Source organism: Carassius auratus, chromosome 47 (genome assembly GCF_003368295.1).
Source record: "Carassius auratus strain Wakin chromosome 47, ASM336829v1, whole genome shotgun sequence".
Taxonomy (NCBI): Eukaryota; Metazoa; Chordata; class Actinopteri; order Cypriniformes; family Cyprinidae; genus Carassius; species Carassius auratus.
In genome coordinates this window covers 4509609-4528527 of record NC_039289.1, presented here as the reverse complement: position 1 = coordinate 4528527, position 18919 = coordinate 4509609, and the positions used below count along the sequence as shown (strand labels likewise).

Sequence of the window (18919 nt, the reverse complement as noted above, 5' to 3'; positions counted from 1 at the left end):
TGTTTAAAATAGGAAATATTTATATTTATAATATGGGAAATACATTACATATTTATTATAATATATATAATATATTATATATATATAATATATATTTAATTATTATATATATATAATATAATATATATATATATATATATATATATATTATATATATATATAATATATTATATATATAATATATATATATATATATATATATATTGTTTTTCATTCAAACTGTCATTTTAATATACATATTTAGAGAACATTGAATTATTATTTCCCATATTAGTATATCTAAATATAAATAAAATAAATGTATATTTAACTACATAATTGTATTTAAAAATTTTTTTTTTTTTTTATAAACTCTCTTCTCTTGCATTGCAGGTTAATTGGGTGATTTGTTATGTATTCACTAAATATTTATGTTTACTTATTATAACTTAATATTTATTGATTGCAGTTTTAGTATATACACACACACACACACATACAACTGTATTCTTGTTATTTTATGTTATTCCTGTTCTTGTGTGTGGCAGGTTACCCTCTACATGCCCCGAGGCTTATTTCCCATATTTCCGGAAGCACAATGTCACTACCATAGTACGCCTCAACAAGAAGATCTACGAAGCCAAGCGCTTCACAGACGCCGGGTTCGACCATTACGACCTGTTCTTCGTGGACGGCAGCACGCCCAGCGACGTCATCGCCAGCCGCTTCCTGCACATCTGCGAGAGCACGGACGGAGCGGTGGCCGTGCACTGCAAGGGTGAGACGCCACTTAAATCAAAGACATGGAAATAAGTCCACACAAATGACAGCGTCGCCTCACTGCCATACTTATTTTGTGCAAAAATAGGATAATTGTTGGGAAAACGGCTTTGTTTTTATGTAGAATTAAACATTAAAATGCCCTATTATTGAGGTCGGACTCGACGACAGAGGTTTTTTATAGTTTATGATTTCACAGGAACTGAAAGCAAATCAAAATGTTCATTAATGTTATGGTAATGTGGCCTTAAGATACTTTAGAATTACATGAATGAGTCCCCCAAAAATTTCCTAAGAACAGTTCATTTTATAGATAATTTTACATAATAACACTTGTATTTTAAACACCTAAGACCTTTTTCCAACCAATCACAGCTGGTTTGGGCCGGACGGGGACTTTGATTGGCTGCTACCTGATGAAGCACTACCGCTTCACGGCTGCTGACGCTATCGCATGGATCCGCATCTGCAGACCCGGCTCTGTTATTGGACCCCAGCAGCATTACCTAGAAGAGTAAGTCCAAACATTTACCCACAATGCACCACTTTTGGGCTCTTTACACCTCCCTGAGGCTTTTTTCCTCTTTTTGTTGTTCATTACATTTACATAATGTCGACGAGTGCTCTAACTCTGGCTCAGAGTCATGTATTTTCAAAAGCGTAAGAGAGTTTTTTTAAAAGAGCACTCAGATCACGCAGATCAGGAAGGACAGCTGGTGTTCCAGATCTGTCATCTGACTTCTGTCATGTCTGAGTTAAAACAGCACTGATCATGTGAAGGCCAATTAAAGCAATTAAGCTGATCTCAAGTGTTTTCTTGGCTAACACAATGCTTGTGGTGTGAGAACGTTATCTTCAGGCATATTTTCCTCCTTAGGCCATTGTGAGATGTGTGAGATTCCTTTCCTGCTTGCTGGACACAAAATGTCCTTATCTTGTATTGGCATTGAATGCATGGTTTCGGTCTGATTATTATTTTGTGCAAACAAGATATGCACAGGACATTGATGGGGAAATGTACTATTTGTACATGTACAGGAAGCAGGCGAGTCTCTGGGCGCATGGAGATATTCTCCGCTCCAAGCAGCAAGCAGTATGAGGACAGATCCGTTCCTCACCTCATCTCGAGTATGGACGACCTCTCCATCAACACCTCCATCTTTAAATCACACAGCTTGGACCGTATGGAGGAGGTAAGGCCATTTTTATTATTTGAATTAGGGATGCACAATATAACCTAAATATAATATAATAAAATATATTTATGTAAAAAGAAATATAATAATATACAAAGTATACATAACAATATAAAAGAAATGTATGTAATTTTGAAACCTTTATTTATATTAACAAAAAAAAAAAACATTAAAAAAACTTATTTTGACCGATATACTTTGCATGCAATACTGTAAATCAGATTTTAGACCTTTGTAATAATTATTAAAAGGTATATAAACTCAATTCATACCTTAATGGAATTAAGTCAGAAGGTTTACATGTTCTCTAACTCTCAACAGAACGATTATGTGGAGAACGATCTCGGTATGACGCAAGGAGACAAATTGCGTGCCTTAAAGGGTCGACGGCAACCGAAGTCTGCGACCACTGGAGCCATAAGGTAAGACGCCGTTGGTTTGGACTTCTGCATTAATATGTTTAACTATAGCAAAACCTGAAACCTCCACCCTGTTGCCACACTGAGAATGCAACTCTACTTGTTGCATTTTAAATTGCATTAGGAGTAGGGATGGGCGATACCACATATTTTCCCTGATACGATACCGATACATTTAATGGCCAGTATCATACCGGTACCGATATCGATACCAATATTTCTAAAACTGAACTTTTAGATTATGAAATTATTTAATTATTTTAAGTACAATGGGTAATAATACCCACTTAACTTTATATTTGAAATGCAATTTAACATTCAATATTTCTTAATTGCAACTTATTATGTTATATTTTTGTTTACACATGGTTAAATTATGTTTACTGTAGTGGTAACCATGTGTCATTGTCATAAGGGACTGCCAGTAATAGGCTGTTGCATGCATAAAATGTAACCTTTTTATTCGGAGAGTGTGTGATTTATATTAACAATACAGAATAGAACATGAGCAGTATGAACTTTTAACATTCAAATTTAAATAAATGTACTGCACAAACTAGGGTACAATTTCAATAGGTTTAATGTGAAATAACTCAAACATATAGCCTATGTTTTTTCTGCATTGTTCTGGGCTGCCTTTTCCAAAAACATAAATGCTTTCTTATTATTGGCTACTCTTGAGACACGCAGCTCTATTTAAATGCACTGTCGGAAGTGAGTGAATGCTCTCTGTAATTGATTGATTCTGCCTTGCAACATTTGCGTGTGTTCAGATAAGCAGGAAAATCCCTTCAACACAATTATATAATTGTCCAATTTAGTATCGATATTTTTTATTTGAGCATCGATACTTTCGATACTCGCATCAGTATCGATGTATCGATACTTCAGGATCGATTCGCCCATCCCTAATTAGGAGGCATTTCGTGATGCAGTATTCTATTCTGGGCCTGAATTGCAACCTGGACATAAAAAGCAAAGCTGTTCTTAAGACCAATATCACCTCTTCTATTCAGGTCTCCATGTACTCACTGTGATAAACCACATTACATAAATGACACTCGTTCTTTGCGTTCATGAATGAAGCCTTTTATTACGACTCTTTCAACTTCCATTAGTATTTAGCTAAGTGAAGAGCTAAATGATGCCAGGCCACGGTTAGTGTTTCCAGTCCACTCTTAAATGCAAGACACAGAGCTGAAATGAATACAAAAGAACAGAGTGCTGATGTACCAGGCGCTGAGCTGGTTGGCATAGTAACTTGGTGTCTTGGAAAGATGCTGAACCCTTAAGAAACAGTCTTCTTTCTGCTTTTATATTGTTGATTTTGAGAGTCCTGAGTTTGAAATGGAACAAAAGCATAATGCTAATTGCATACAATGCAGTGTATAATGTATACTGTGTACTAATTTTAGAACAAAATAGTATACAAATGTTTAAAATGTGACTGTACTAATTTAAGAGTAGCTGGTAAGTAATAGTAGTAGTAGTAGTAGTAGTAGTAGTAGTAGAAGTACTAGAGCATCTGGGTATTTGATGCTTAATAAAAATAAACACACTGTGCATAGTAATCCAGTTTAAAAAATGGCTTAAAATCACTTGAATACTAGTAGATTGCTTATTGCATGCTATGCAGTGTAAATGCATACTGTGTAGTGTTTTTAATAAAATAGTATGCAAAGTATTTTAAACATGATGTCACTACTTTGTGCAAACATTACCTCAGAAATATGTGTAGAATGTCATTTGTATGCACTGCTTTGTGAGATAGTATTTTATAGTATTTTGTAGTTTGCTCTGATTGTATACAGCATAGTTTGCAAATGTAATGGACAATCTGGGTATTTAATGCATACTAAAATACACATATTGTGCAAAGTATGCATGCTGAATACTAATTTTGTTTACTGTGTTTAGTTTGAATGGTAGTTTTAAATTGATTGCTTATTGTATACTAGTGGTCGACCGATATATCGGCCGATATTTGGCATTTTTCAAATATCGGCAGCGGCCGATACGTTTTTCTGCTTGGTCGATGTGTTCAAGGCTCTGCTTGTATACTGCACAGTTTAGCAAATGTAGTAGATAATCTGGGTATCGATTGCTTGCTAAATATGTGCATAGTGTGCACATTATGCATGTGACATACTAAATTATTTTAAAAAATAGTATGTAGTACGCATCATTTTGTGATTCATTTGGAACAGACTCGAGGACATGAAGATACACACTAGGTCTGCATCTGAGCCTATCATGTAACTTTTTCTTCCAAGTTTCAGTCTGTTCACTTAAAAGACCATAACAGAGGTAATTTACATACAGAAGTCTTAATGGTAAAATAACACAACCACCTGGAAAAATGGTTATGTGGCCTGGTTAATCTTTTCTAACTTTCATAAATGAACTTTAAAAAAAATTATGCTTTGCGTAAGCTGTTGGCTCACTACACTAGCTTTTTTACCTCAGACCTCTCCAAGTTTATAAAAATAGCACAAGGAACAAACACAACCTACTTGCTCTTGCTGTTTTACATACTTCAGCCACTCAAAGACAAATTATACTCTGGTATATCTTCAATTTCAGCCCATCCTTGCACAGGGACCGAAAATGATAATTAAACAAGACCTTCAAGTACCACTCGATGAGAACAGGACGCCGCATCCTTGTGTACATGATGATGTCCTTAATAATTAGAACAGGCCTTGTTTTAGCACGTTTAACCAGATGTAAATTAAACACCCCCTCTTGAGCAAATGCACAGTCCTTAATTAATTTTCCATGAAGAGCGGCGAGTTAAAGAGGCCTCTCGGACATAACTGGCCCTCCTACTCTTCCTGTTGCAGCTCCTTCTCTCAAGAATGAAGGATGAGCTCTTGGCAAATTTGTTTGTTTGGTGTTAGCTGATAGAGAGAGGGAAAGTGCTTGGTTTCATTTTTGACCATTTTTTGTACAGATATAGTAATTTATTATATTTCAATTGAGTATAAAATCATGAAGTTATTTTTTCATATTACATTGATTCTTGTTTTTTCATTTAAATGTTTTGTTTGTCCAACATAACTTAGAAAAGGTCAATCTTGCAAAAGATTATTAAGCATTTGCTAGTTACTGTTAAGAAATATTTAACTACACTGAGTTTTATTTTGAATGTTAAATTACTACGTATAATATCTAATACTGCATTTTAAACAAAACAGTATATATAATTTTATTTTAATCAGTTAATTTTATAATTTTATAATAATCATTTAGTTCAGAACTGATTCAAAATTATTTATAAAATATAAAATGTATGCATGCGAGTGCATTTTAAAAAATTCATTCTAGTGTTCTTGTGAAAACCTTAGCTCTTGAAATGTTTGCACAATATTGACATATTCGATAGTTTTCTATTTCTTTTTAATTTGATAATAATTAATGAATCAGATCATTTTCATCACTTCTTTTTACATTTTGTCAGTTATTTCATTGAGATTAAACGGAGTCAAAGAGGAGTTTCTGGAGTGGGTGAAAAAGAATAAACCATGTGGGAGATTGTGATTAGCGTCAGGGAGGGCAACTGATAGAGAAAAGAGCACTGAAGAACGAAGACCTGAAGAACCTGACACTGAAACTAAAGAGAAAACCGAAAAGATTTCTCAAAAATCTGCGATATACAAGCAGACAGCTTGTCTATATTTATATGGAGCATTTGCTCTGATTACTAGGCCACAGCGCCAACTGGCTAAATTCCAGAAATTCGTGATCCTTGCCAGTGACTTTCCCTGTTTTATTTTTACTCAAACAAAGCACTCTATAAAACATAATGATCTGGTTCTGTTGTTGTACAGAGTCAAATAGAGGTGAATTTCCGAAATTTTCCAAAAGTGTTTGGCAAGAACATTAGAAATGTACTTGGGAACTTTGGTAATTATGGACAGACAGTCTGGCACTTTTGATTGAAGTCTGTGTTTGGGGTAATTTTATTTATTTTTTTGATCAAATGATAACTTTGTAGGCAGACTTATGGTAGCCGCTCAGATCACAGTATCTTGTTTATTCAGTGCACTTTTAAATAACTGCAGAGCTGCTTTCGCTTTCTTTTGACTTTAAATTCACCAACTTCCCTTTAAAGGAAATCTGAAATCCCAATGATATCTGCCTTGCTTTTACAAATTTATTAAGATGAGCAAAACTAGATCTGTGCTTGAGAACTTCAGTGTCCTATTGAATTTTTGATTTCAGCTGATTTTGTGTCTGTACTTGTGTGTTTAACAGCAGAGTGAAACCAGAAGCCACTGGCCAGGGCTCCATCTCCCCCCTCAAATCCTCTAAAGTCCCACCATCCTCCTCCATCTCTGCCTCTGCCAAACGAATTGGCCGCTCTTCATCGTCATCAACCAACCTCAAGAGGTAAGCCTGACATCCCTCTTATCAGCTTTCCTCAAATCTCCTCTGTACTTTCCATTTCTTTCTTCCTCCTGCTTATTATCTCACTTGTCCAACTCTCTCTTTGTTGCATATTTATTTCCAACTCTTTTATATAACTTATTCCTTCTTTTTTCTTTCTCTCCTCCTCTATTTCATGTCCTCCCAGCTCCCTGGTGGCCTTCTTTCCTCTCTGTGATTACCCTATGCTATGAAACAGAAAGCCATAAATGCAAGGAACCAAGTTGGTTGCTCCATGCTGTTGGTTTCAAGCGACTCATTCCCTGCGGTTTATATAATTAGATATCCAGAGTCATATCACCTACATACCACTCTATAACTCTCTCCAAACCAGCACCTATCGGGTCATAGCCATATATTTTTGGACCAAGTGCATGCCCTATACTTTATTGTACTGTTCAAACTATGTTGAAAAACACTTTTTAACAGTCTTTGGACTAGGGCAGGGTGATTTAAACTTTAATGTTTGTATACATTAAAACACACAGAGTGTTATATAGAGTGCAGAAGCTTACAAGTGCGCTGTGTAAGCGTGTTACTGTAGTTCTAGACTAAATGTCAACATGCATTTACTCATCTCACTTGCACAAAACAAATTCAGTATTCCTCAAAAATAATAAAAACAATAGTGCCCAACCGATATGGTTTTTTTGGGGCCGATACCAATAAAAGGGAGTAGAAATAAAAACAAGAGTGGATACCGATATATCGGCCGATATTCTTTGTGTATATTATAGTACAGTACCAGTCAAAAGTTTGTAAACTTTCCCATTTGTGTCTCCAAACTTTTGACTGGTACTATATTAGGGATGTTGCGGTGACGGATTTTTTCCACTGGTTAATCGACGTGTAAAAAAAACCGTAATCCCGGTGTCACCGGGGTTGCGTGTCTGGGTTTTCGGGTGGCCGAAAATGCGGTCGTGCAGACGTGCACACGTCTCAATTTACTTTCACTTTAATTAGCGGCAATTCAGTAGCATTTGTTTGAATTAATCATGGGTTAATTTATTTTATTCTTAATAAAAATACACAAAACAATAAGACACTCGCTTGTATTGCACACATCTTTATTGCAAAATGAATAATAATTTAACACACCATGCAAAAACTAAACAAAAGCACTTATGAAACACCTTTAAAGTGCATTTATTAACAAAACGAACCACTGCACACATCGTGCAAGTATCAAACAAGAAATTATATAAAAAAAATTCACTATTCGTTAAATAAAGTGCCTGCCTTTTTCAGCAAAAAAGAAAACATCGTTCCGCTTACGCTAAATTACGAAGGCACGTAGTCACTAACTGAATTAAGTGCTTTATTGCTATAGGCTAAAACTTCAAATCGATGGGGACGGTGCCGGTGGTCAAGTGCTATGACCGGTAGGTGGGTTAAACACTGTGTATCACCGGTAACACCGACTATCGCAACAAGCCTATACTATATATAGAATACAGTATATACATAAACAGAATATATATATATATATATACATAAACACATTTTTTGCAATGATCACTCAAATCTAATGATAAAACGCTTATAATGATGTGACAGAGATATGTAATGTAATTCAACTTTATTTATTTCACTTCTGAACATTCTTTCACGGATTTGCGCTACTGTCTTCACACACAGATGAAACTTGAAGGGTGAAATAATATAGGGGAGCGCGGGGCACAAAGTAATGCAGGGTTAGTTTTAACACATTTGTTTTACCATAGTAAAACTTGAATTCTGGCGTAAGAACATTTTTCACCTGCATTTGTATTATTCGCTGATTTGCTCAAATGCTCACATAAAGAAACCATTTTAAATGTTTAAATTGCGTGTTTTAATAATGGCATAATTTAATGATCGACTTCATTGAATCAAACATAAATTTAAAGAGACATGGATACTTTGCTGAATCAGTATTGCATTAAAAACAGTATTTATGATTAGAAAGATTGTCAGTATATAATAAATCGCCCAGCCCTGTTTGATGTCTTAAACAGCAGAAAATACAGTGTAGTCCAGAATGCATGCAGTGCCTTGTCCCATCATCAGATAGTTTTCCATGATCTCTGTGTCCTGCAGTGTAGATATGGGTTATGAGTGTGTCCTCCCCGTCCTCCACCCTTCATGTGTGTTTCCCTCCCTCCCATCCTCCAGCACCAGGTTAGCCAGCTCTTTGGGTAACCTGTATGAACCAAATGGTGAAGCCAACAGCTCTGGGAAACCGCCTTCCCCTTCTTCATTCACTTCCCACCCCGTCCGCATGGGTTACAGCAGCCCGATCACCACCCACAGTTACCACTATGAGGTCAACAACAATCAGCATAACAGCACCAGCACGCCGAACAGCAACGGGGTAAGCCCAAGCAGCGGGGTAAAAACCCTGACCTACAACCTCAACAACACCAGCCCAAGTGGACCTTCCACCAATGGAAGGCTAGGGGCCAGTGAACAGGGGCACCACAGAAGCCCCCCGACGGGGCTGAGCGGGCTCTCGGCACGATACTTCAGTCGGTCCATTCCTGTAAGTCATCTCTCCTCCCATCAACCCTCCCAAGATGCACACACAGCAGCAGCATTTCAAAAAATGTAACATGGTAACTGTCGGTTTCTGCCAAAATGCCATAGTTACTAATAATATGTCAACAATATAATATGACATATATATATTTATATAACCCTGGACCAAAAAAAAGTCTTAAGTCACTGGGGCATATTTTTAGCAGTAGTCAAAAAAACATTGTATGGCTCAAAAATATCGATTTTGATTCGTAATATGCATTGCTAAGAATTCATTTTGGACAACTTCAAAGGCAATTTTCTCAGTATTTAGATTTTTTTGCACCCTCAGATTCTAGATTTTCAAATAGTTCCATCTCTACCAAATATTGTCTGATTCTAATATATATAATACATCAATGGAAAACTTCTTTATTCAGCTTTCAGATGATATATAAATCTAAATTGACACTTAAGACTGGTTTTGTGGTCCAGGGTCACATATGTGTGTATGTGTATATATATATATATATATATATATATATATATATATATATATATATATATATATATATATACATATATATACATTACTGAAATTAATACACTTGTCTTTATTCACAAAATATTTACAGAGAAATCTAAAAATGAAAAGTGAAGATATTATTGAAAGAAAGTAAAATTGAAATGGTTTATAATTGTAATTTGATTAATTTATAAAGTGAGTATAATTGTAAATACATAATTGTTTTATTGTATTAAATGTATTTAATGTATTAAATGTATTATTATAATATTAATGTAATATAAAATGAAAATGACAAGAACATAGAAACATTTGTGCTACACATTGAGTGTTTGTGTGTGTGTGTGTGTGTGTGTGAGTAGGGGTGATCGTGTTACTTGTGGTCTTTTATGTGATTTGTGTGATGATGATGTTGTATGTATTTGTGTGGTGAAGCCCAAGACAAATTTCAGCTTGTGGACAATAAAGTGACTAAACTAAACATTTCTAAATTATTTAAAATTTAATGAATTCATATATACATTTGATTTATGTACATTATAATTAAATATAAAAGCTAGATACCTAATTTTACTGTTATCAAAGTTATATATATATATATATATATATATATATATATATGATGGGAATGAAATGTGCAGAAATTTACTGAAATTATATAAAAAAATACTTATTCACTAAATAACATTTAAAAAAGTTTGCAACTACAATATTTTTTTCAATGAAATGAATGTAATTTTAAATACATAATTATTTTTTTTTTTTGTAAAATATATTTTAAAAACATAGTAAATGTTGAAGAACTATTGTTCATTCGTAATTCATGTTCACTATAGTTAACTAATGTCAACTAATGAACCTAATTGTAAAGTGTTACCAATAGTAATATAAATTCTGTCCAGTTTTATTGTGTTACTTTCAGTAAAAGTGGGCTTATTTTATTGGCTTGTGTTTTTTAAATTCAGTATAATTAAAATTGAGTTAAATTTAAAAAGTCTCACAAAATTACTTTATATTATTTAATAAAATTAAATAACTGCATGTTATACTGCATGTGAACTGCATGTGCAGTTTCAGTTTTTGGCCAGAATTTTAATTTCGGTGCATCCCTATTACATTTCTAAATCTGGAATCATCTTAATCTGTTCAAACAAGATTCCTTATTATAGTCATAGCAGTCGTGTTTTATTGGAAACTGTGGTTACCATGGTACATTTTTCTTCTTCAAACTCCTTCCTACCTCACCCTGATCTGACATGTAACAGTCTTATTTTTTTTAAACACTTATCTTAAGCATGTTGCATGTCCTCAGTTTTTACCAATTACACACTCACGTGCACACTACTCACTTCTGCTTCTACATCTCAGTCTGTGTAGCATCTGTCTCTAGTGTGTTCTCATAAAGCTCTTACTCAGATGACCTAATTACAATTGTCAAATGTGCTTTAATCGAGTGGTCAGGATGAGACTCATTTTTCGTTTTAAGCTAATCCCTCACCCTTTAACTCTGTGAGTGCATCCCACACTGATGCTCTGAGGAAAAGAAAATTAATACTAAATTAACAGATATTAAAAAGGCCGAGCAGGGATTCATACAAAGGATTTAAAATGTAGCTAATGTACTAACGGCATCTCAGTGCTGCTGTTTGAAGCAAAGGGAGTGGAGTCCGCGGCAAAATAATGCTACATTATTCAGCATTTGTTTGAATCCGTCAAACAAATTGTCCCTTGCTTCAAGTAATTCTGTAGTTCCTGTCATCTGCACCTTAAAACTTCAAACCCTTTGGGTTTTTATGCAAGAACTGATTCATATGTTGGTTAAACCGTTATTAGAAACCAAATGTTTCTGTTATGTTCCACGTCCATAAACATTAAATTCCTCCATGTGTTTTCTGTGAAGCAGAAGAGTCCTTGACTCTGACTCTTTTTATTTTAGTATAATTACACCTTTTATTAGAGCTATGATTCAGAAAGCAAGATGTCGTACAGGTCTAGAGTTATTAGAAACGCTTGACCGATGCAGTGAAAACGCATTGTGGTATCGCGTGACCTGAGGGCACTCAGGCCGGACAGAAAGGCCATGTGTTTAGTTTTTGTGTTCTGTTGTTCTTGGACCGTCTCCACACCGCTTGGAAGTTGTCTTGTTGGAAGGAGTTCGGTGGTTCCCCTTACAATTTCCTGTTGGTGCCTTTTGTCCATTGTGAGTCAGGGATTTTTACGCACATTTCTCTGTACTGCACTGCTAATCATGTGATTTCACAAATTTCTAGGCTTTCTAGACTTTCATTTGTTTATGTTATTGATTGGCTCATCTCATCACCGTTGTGAAGTGTAGTGTGCTGTCTTTGTTCAGAACATCACAACTCCTACACATGTAGCAGCAGTGACTCAAGGTTTCGCTGCAGTGATGATAAATATCAGTTTTTCATCTTGCTCTGGTAGCAGCACTGCGTTCTGTTAAACTTTCATCCTCAAAGGGAGTTCAGCTGATGGCAATAGGAGCCGTCTTCTTTACTTTCATTACAGTCAAGATATCATCAGTTTCTTGATGCTAAAAATTGCAACTTTGGGTCATATTAAATTAGCATAAAGCTTCTCAGCATTGTCATGTTGTTGGACTTTTAACAAAACTAAAAATGAAATAAAAAAACACTTTTTTTTAGAATGTTCTGCACTTCAGAATTCTGTGGAATGATTTTAAACACTGTATAATGTGTTAAATGGAGTGGCTAGAACTATATATTCAGGTAACTGAAAGCATGATCAAATTTGTTTAATAAATTAAATTATATTTAATAAGCTAACATCTGTAGATCGTGCAGAACTTGTGAACGACTGACATTCCAGTTCGGTGGAATCCTGTGAGGCTTCCTGTGATATTCCTAATGTTTGCCTAGATATTTCAATCAGATGTTCAAACTGCGTTAAGTAGCTCTATGCACAACGCTTTACAATTTTGAACGAATGCAGTTCTGTGTTGTTATAACGTTAATCTAACGTTTGTAAGTGGATGACACAAAAAAAGTGCTTTCTTTTGCTTTGTTAGGTGTTTTATGTGTAGATGATGATATCAATAACAAAACCCTTTATGTTAGTGCTCATAATGAATTTACAAACTAATCTGACAGGGTTACTTTAGCGAGAGATATTCAAATTTGGTTACTGATTTTTCATTACAAAATCATGAGATTTAAGATGTTTGCAACCAAGCTGAAATGTACACATTCATCAAGATATTCCTATCAGAAGTTTAAACATCGTTAAGTAGCGGTATGCGCAACATTTAACACATTTTTAATGAATGTGATTGTGTGTTATTAGAACGTTGTTAAAACGTTTGTAAACAGACAGGGCAAAAAAGCCTTTTTTTAGGATGTTTGCAATCAAGTGGAAATTCGCAAATTCATCAAGATATTCTTATTGCATGTTCATACAACGCAAAGTATGCTAATATTGATCGTTGATCAAACGTTTCTAAATGGACAACACTAAATAGAATAAAATCCTTTCTGTTGCCTCCCATTTGTCTGCTGTACAATTTGTTTTTGTTGCCCCCTGCTGTGGCGCAATTATGAATAATTAGCATTCAGCTATGCATGTTCTACACCTGACTTCTAACCTAAGTGGCTTTTTTTCTGCACAAAGTCTACCCAAAACACACACACACACACATTTAATGCTAATTTATTCCCCCTCTCCCTAGCTTTGACTTTTTATGCTCATCTCAGCCTCATTTACATCAGAGAGGGATGTGATAGTAATGTCTCAGTCTGGCTTTTTAGACTATTATTTAACTACCCTCTGCCATGTTATTTTCTGTAATTACGTTCAGCATCGTAATCATTTCATCTTCTGTTTTTTCCCCCTCTTTTGCAGTCCCTTCAGTCTGAGTATGTTCAGTACTAAAGCTGCCACCTTCTGCTAACCCCCGTCCCGTGCTGCTGGCCTGGTCCTGACCCGTGACACCTTCACTGTGACCACTGATTTGCTGACTTCTTGTTGTAAAAGGGGAACGAAGCCAAAAGGAAATGTTTAGAGACGTTCTGAACTGTCAGCCTCATGGTCTGATACCTCTTGCTATGACAGGGCTGATCTGGAATCTGCTGCATGCTTTTAAAACGACACAAACTTGGCTTGCTCGTCCTTTCAAAACTTCTTTTCTTTTCGTTTATTTTTTTAAGAGATACTCTCCATAGTTAAATATTTTTAGATAATGAATTTTTTTACTATTTTTGTCCTATTTTATCTACAGTTCTTGTACTCGACGACAAGGTTTGTTAATATTTGTGCATCTTTGGATTAGGAAATTTGTTCTGATATAAATATCTGACGTTTTTGTCTCCTGAGTGTATTAACTAAGTAACATATCAAGTACGAGGGCTATATTTGAAAGGTTCAAAATGGTTCGATAGCTACATATCATCTTAAAAGGGATTTTTTTTTTTTTATCCACGAAAGCCATAAAGAGTATATGTTTTCTTCATTTGGGGATCTAAGCGGGGTTTGTCTCCATGCAACGGATGATGGCTAATGAGACCACAAACAATTTGTAAGCAAGCTTATTTTTCTCTGGAAAATTAAGGGCTTTGTTTGTTCAGTATGAACGGTTGTAACAGGATGGACTTTTTTCCCATCGTTGTGATATAATGTGCGTTATTATTAAACTAATACAGATATAAGGTTGTACGTGTTTCAAGAGCATCAAGGGCTGTTGAAAACACAACCATCAACACTTCACTTTTAAGGAGTGTCCATTTCACCAGCGCATCTGAAATATAACAACTCAGAATGTACGAGTGAGTTACAAGCGTTTGGCTATTGGTTTTAAAATGCATGGTTTTTGCATAAAACAGCTCAAACTGCTTAAAATATACATTAACAATGTTATTAATCGCAAACTTTAGTAAAATAGATGAGCTTAAGTGTAGAAGGTGATATGCATAACAAAACCTTTTATGTTAGTGCACATAATGAATGTACAAACTGATCTGATTGCGTTTTTCCAGCGCTTGTGTCTCAAATTCAATTATTTTAGGATGTTTACAATCAAGTGCAAATTATTTATCGTATAGAGTTCTTAAAGGTGACCAGCAGGGTTTAAACTAAAACCTTCAGATTTACTTGATGCAAAAATGACAATAAATTCAGCCTCAAGTCATTCCTTACTTGACCTAATTTTTTCTCTGAATTATAAAATAAGATTTTGCGCAATTACCGTATTTTTCGGACTATAAGTCGCACCTGAATATAAGTCGTATCAGTCCAAAAATACGTCATGATGAGGAAAAAAACATATATAAGTTGTACTGGACTGGATGTCAAATCTGGTGCAAAATGTCATAAAAACAATTGGATGTATTTAAATGAAATCGTGGTGTTACAGTAGAGAGGAAGCATTCTGCAAATTGCAAAGTACATTGCATTTAGTTTAGTTAGTCAAATCTGCACTGTTGTACAGATTTGGTAAACTCCGGTATCATATTTCTTCTGAAAATACCAGCATGTTACTTATATGGTGCACATTTGGACCTCAGCAGCCTTATTTTTATTAAATGGAAAAGAGCAGCGTAAACATTCCTCCAAATATCATCTTTTGTGTTCCACAGAGAAAAGTCAGTCATACAGGTTGATATCAGTTGAGTAAATTATGACAATTTTCATTTTGGGGTTAAACTAATCTATGTGTTTCTCTTTGAACAATTACCCCAGTGCAAGTTTATGCAATTATATCTCAATGATTGACTTTTCTGCATCTATTAGTCCTGTAGCACTCTGTACATTCCAGATGGTGTTATGAATTATGTGTGTGTATATATATGTTTTGGGAGAATCGTATTTGAAATATTCTACTTCTTCGACATATACATGATGTAAACTAATCTATTGCTTAAAAATATAAATATCTATTTTTGGAGCAGTGTGCAAAGACAGTCTAACAATGTTAGAGTGGTGTTTGCTTTTCAAAGACATGCAGACGTTAAATTTCAAAGTAGTGGGTTTTACATTATTCTGTTAAAATGTAAACACGATTTCAAAGACCAGAATAAATAAAAGACAAATTTTGCTTTAGTTTTTTCATTTTCTTTTGTAATTTCTCTCAAGTGCAGATTTCTAATTAGTCTGCAATAGGCAATTAAGTGCTGTTTTGGTTGTTAAAAATACCCTTTTTCTTAACGGCTCCACAAAAGTAAATTACGTGCCAGCTATACTCTCTCCCTGACAACCAACAAAGTGTGAACTGCGAAAATGGCCACACATTTGTGAACTGAAGTCTCATTTTGAGTCTATCTGGCAGGAGGCGTTGGGCCGTGGGCGTTTGGAGACAGCTGTGAAAATGGCTGCAAGTCGAGTGACACGAATTCGCTTAGTATTTCAAAATGTCGCTCTAATTTTCTTCACAACTAGATGCTTGTTTCCGTGTCGTGAATTTTCTCTTCTACCCATTTTCTTGAAACGGTTTTGTAGGCCCAGAATGTTCTTCTAAAGAAGTCACTCAATCTTAAGAGATGTAATTGGCTTTTAGTTCAGTTACTGTACTTGAACACTATCGCTGTCGTAGGTGTAATATAGTTAATTGATACCGTGGCCTCGAGTTTTCCCGAAACCCTTTCATACAGCTTATGATGATGGTATAATATCTGTCTTTGAATGCACATTTAACTCGATAATCCACTCAAAGCAAATAGCAGGTTTCAAGGCCACTACACTTGTTATAATAATAGTGCTCAAGTATCTTGACAAAAGATGGTTGCTCTGTCTATACTGTACTTGATTGGAGCACTTGAGAAACAGATTAAGAAGATATACGTGCTGCACTTTTTAAGAACGATAAAGCTCGCAAGTGCTAACTTCCGCCAATGCGACCGTGTTTCCAGCATTATTATGCACTCAGTCTAGCCCGAATACCCTAGTTTACACGAACAAATGACTTTTATGATGTTTTTGGCGTCTCAAAACATAAAACACGATTAGAGTAGTTTGATTCCTGAATTTAATGAATGAAAAACATGGAATGCGATCAGTGTCCGCAGTCCGTGACTAGTGTTGTTCAATTAAGTTCAAAACTCAGTTATTTTTAGTTAATCAAAAATGCACTGCATGACCGGTTGTAGTCCGATTCTTGAACAAATTACTGCGAGCTAATTATTTTTGTGAAATCAGAAACATACAACGCGATCAGCGTAGTCCGATTCTTGACCAATGAGTCGCATGACTTGATTATTTGATTATTTTTAACGAATCAAAAGCACAGCTTTGAATTTAATGTGAGTTTTTTTTTTTTACGATTATGTTTAGTGAATCGAAATGATACAGCGTCTTTTTCTTCTGGTTCTTTTTCGGTGTACAAAAAGCAATTATAAATCAAACCGAGTTGGCATCATAGGTTATTAATAATTGTCATGTCCGGTTTAATATTTTTCTCACTCGGCTGTACAGCTTTCATTGTATGAAACAGAGCAGCGTGAACATTCTGCAAAACATCTCCTTTGAATTGCACAGAAGAACGAAAGTCCTACCGGTTTGAAACCACGTTCAGTTCTTTTAAGCAAACTAATATTATTAAAGCTCAAATCAATAGCAGAGTCACACTGAGTATATTCGGATCCCGATTCTCTTCCTCTTGTTCCTGATGGTTCTCAATGGGGAGCCCATTATATGATGCTCCATTGATTATCACAGGCTCAATCCATTATGAATAATTACTTGCCTTCATGGTGATTGCGCTGCCTGAGAATAATGAACAACACGTGAGAATGCAGCGTGGGCTCCTGTTGATCTCAAGCCTCTCGTATTCTCACACACACACACACACACACATACACGTGCGTGTGCACACACATATAAACCAGGGTTCTCCACCGCAGCTTCACTAAAGGGAGCTGCGCTCTCTCTCGCACACGTTCCTCACACAATGTGAGATGGGATAAGATGAGATGCCATTATCCGCACATCTCCCATCATGCCGAACGACACAGATGTGCCGCTGTCTGCGTGCGCTCTGGGACGCGGCTCGCGCATCTCCCTCGCCACCGTCTACTCCTTCATGTGCGTTGTGGGAAGCGTCCTCAACCTCCTGGTTATCTATTTGGTGGTGACGTTCAAGAAGCTCCGCACAGCCAGTAATGCGTTTATCGTGAGCGGCTGCGTGGCGGATCTGCTGGTCTGTGCTTTCTGGATGCCCCACGAAGCAGTGGCTACCTCCACTGGGACATTTTTGGTGATTGGCTACCAGGCGTTCAAAGAAGCGCTGCTGTTTTTGGGAATCACCGTGTCGCTGCTGTCCCACTCGCTTATTGCAGTCAACAGGTATGTGTTGATCACCAAAACCCCTGCTGTGTATCAAAGCCTTTATCAGAAGAGAAACACCGAATGGATGATTGCAGGATCGTGGCTCATCTCCTTGGGCTCCTTGTTCCCGTGGATCACGTCCTTTCGGTACCCCCCCGAGAGGTGCCGGGACGCCGCCGACGCGTCGTTCGTCAAGGGAACATCGGTGTCTGTTTTGTCCAGTCGGTTCGCTGCTGGTACACTTGCGTTTACTATCATCGGACAGACTTTGGTGGTGGTGTACTGCTACTTTAAAATCTTCCGCCGAGTGCAAACGAGTGTGAAAAGAGTCAGTATTTTGAATTTCCAAATCGTGAACAACCTTCCTTATTCGTTCCCCAGAAAGGACAAGCGACTCGGTTTTTACGTTCTCGCAGTCTGCTTTATTTTTATTCTTACGACCGAGCCGATTTTTTGGGTTCTCGTGGCAGGACTCTTTGCCCCGGTGTCCGTGGTGCTTTGGACGTCAGCGTGGATTGTGTTCTGCACTATTTTCGTGTCCAATCCTTTTCTGTACACCTGGAAGAACGAGGAGTTTCGGAAGTCCTTCAGGTCTGTGATGAGAGGGGACTTCTTGCGGGGATCCACGGTTGGAGTCGAGCCCATCACCATCAATACTATTTCTCACATCTTCCCGAGACAAAACAGCCGCAGGGCATTTCTGGGTGAGATGAACTGAGCTAGACCTGAATGAAAGAAATTTCGCTCGTGCCTGTCCAAAATGCTTCTACTTTCTGCTGGTGATTTTTCAGTCACGATGAGCTGCA

The 18919-nt window shown here is 36.3% G+C and overlaps 2 protein-coding genes and 1 pseudogene across 3 annotated transcripts in view; all 3 read left to right on the top strand.

Annotated features, from left to right (window-relative positions):
• The window catches only part of LOC113064841 (zinc finger and BTB domain-containing protein 37-like), a 123175-nt gene that overhangs the window by 12072 nt on the left and 92184 nt on the right, over window positions 1-18919 (top strand). The gene's annotated exons all lie outside the window — the stretch shown is intronic.
• Window positions 529-15902, top strand: LOC113064537 (dual specificity protein phosphatase CDC14AB-like; annotated as a pseudogene).
• Window positions 17785-18831, top strand: LOC113064536 (probable G-protein coupled receptor 88). The gene has a single exon (XM_026235396.1). The coding sequence runs from the start codon at window positions 17785-17787 to the stop codon at window positions 18829-18831; it is 1047 nt and encodes a 348-aa protein (XP_026091181.1).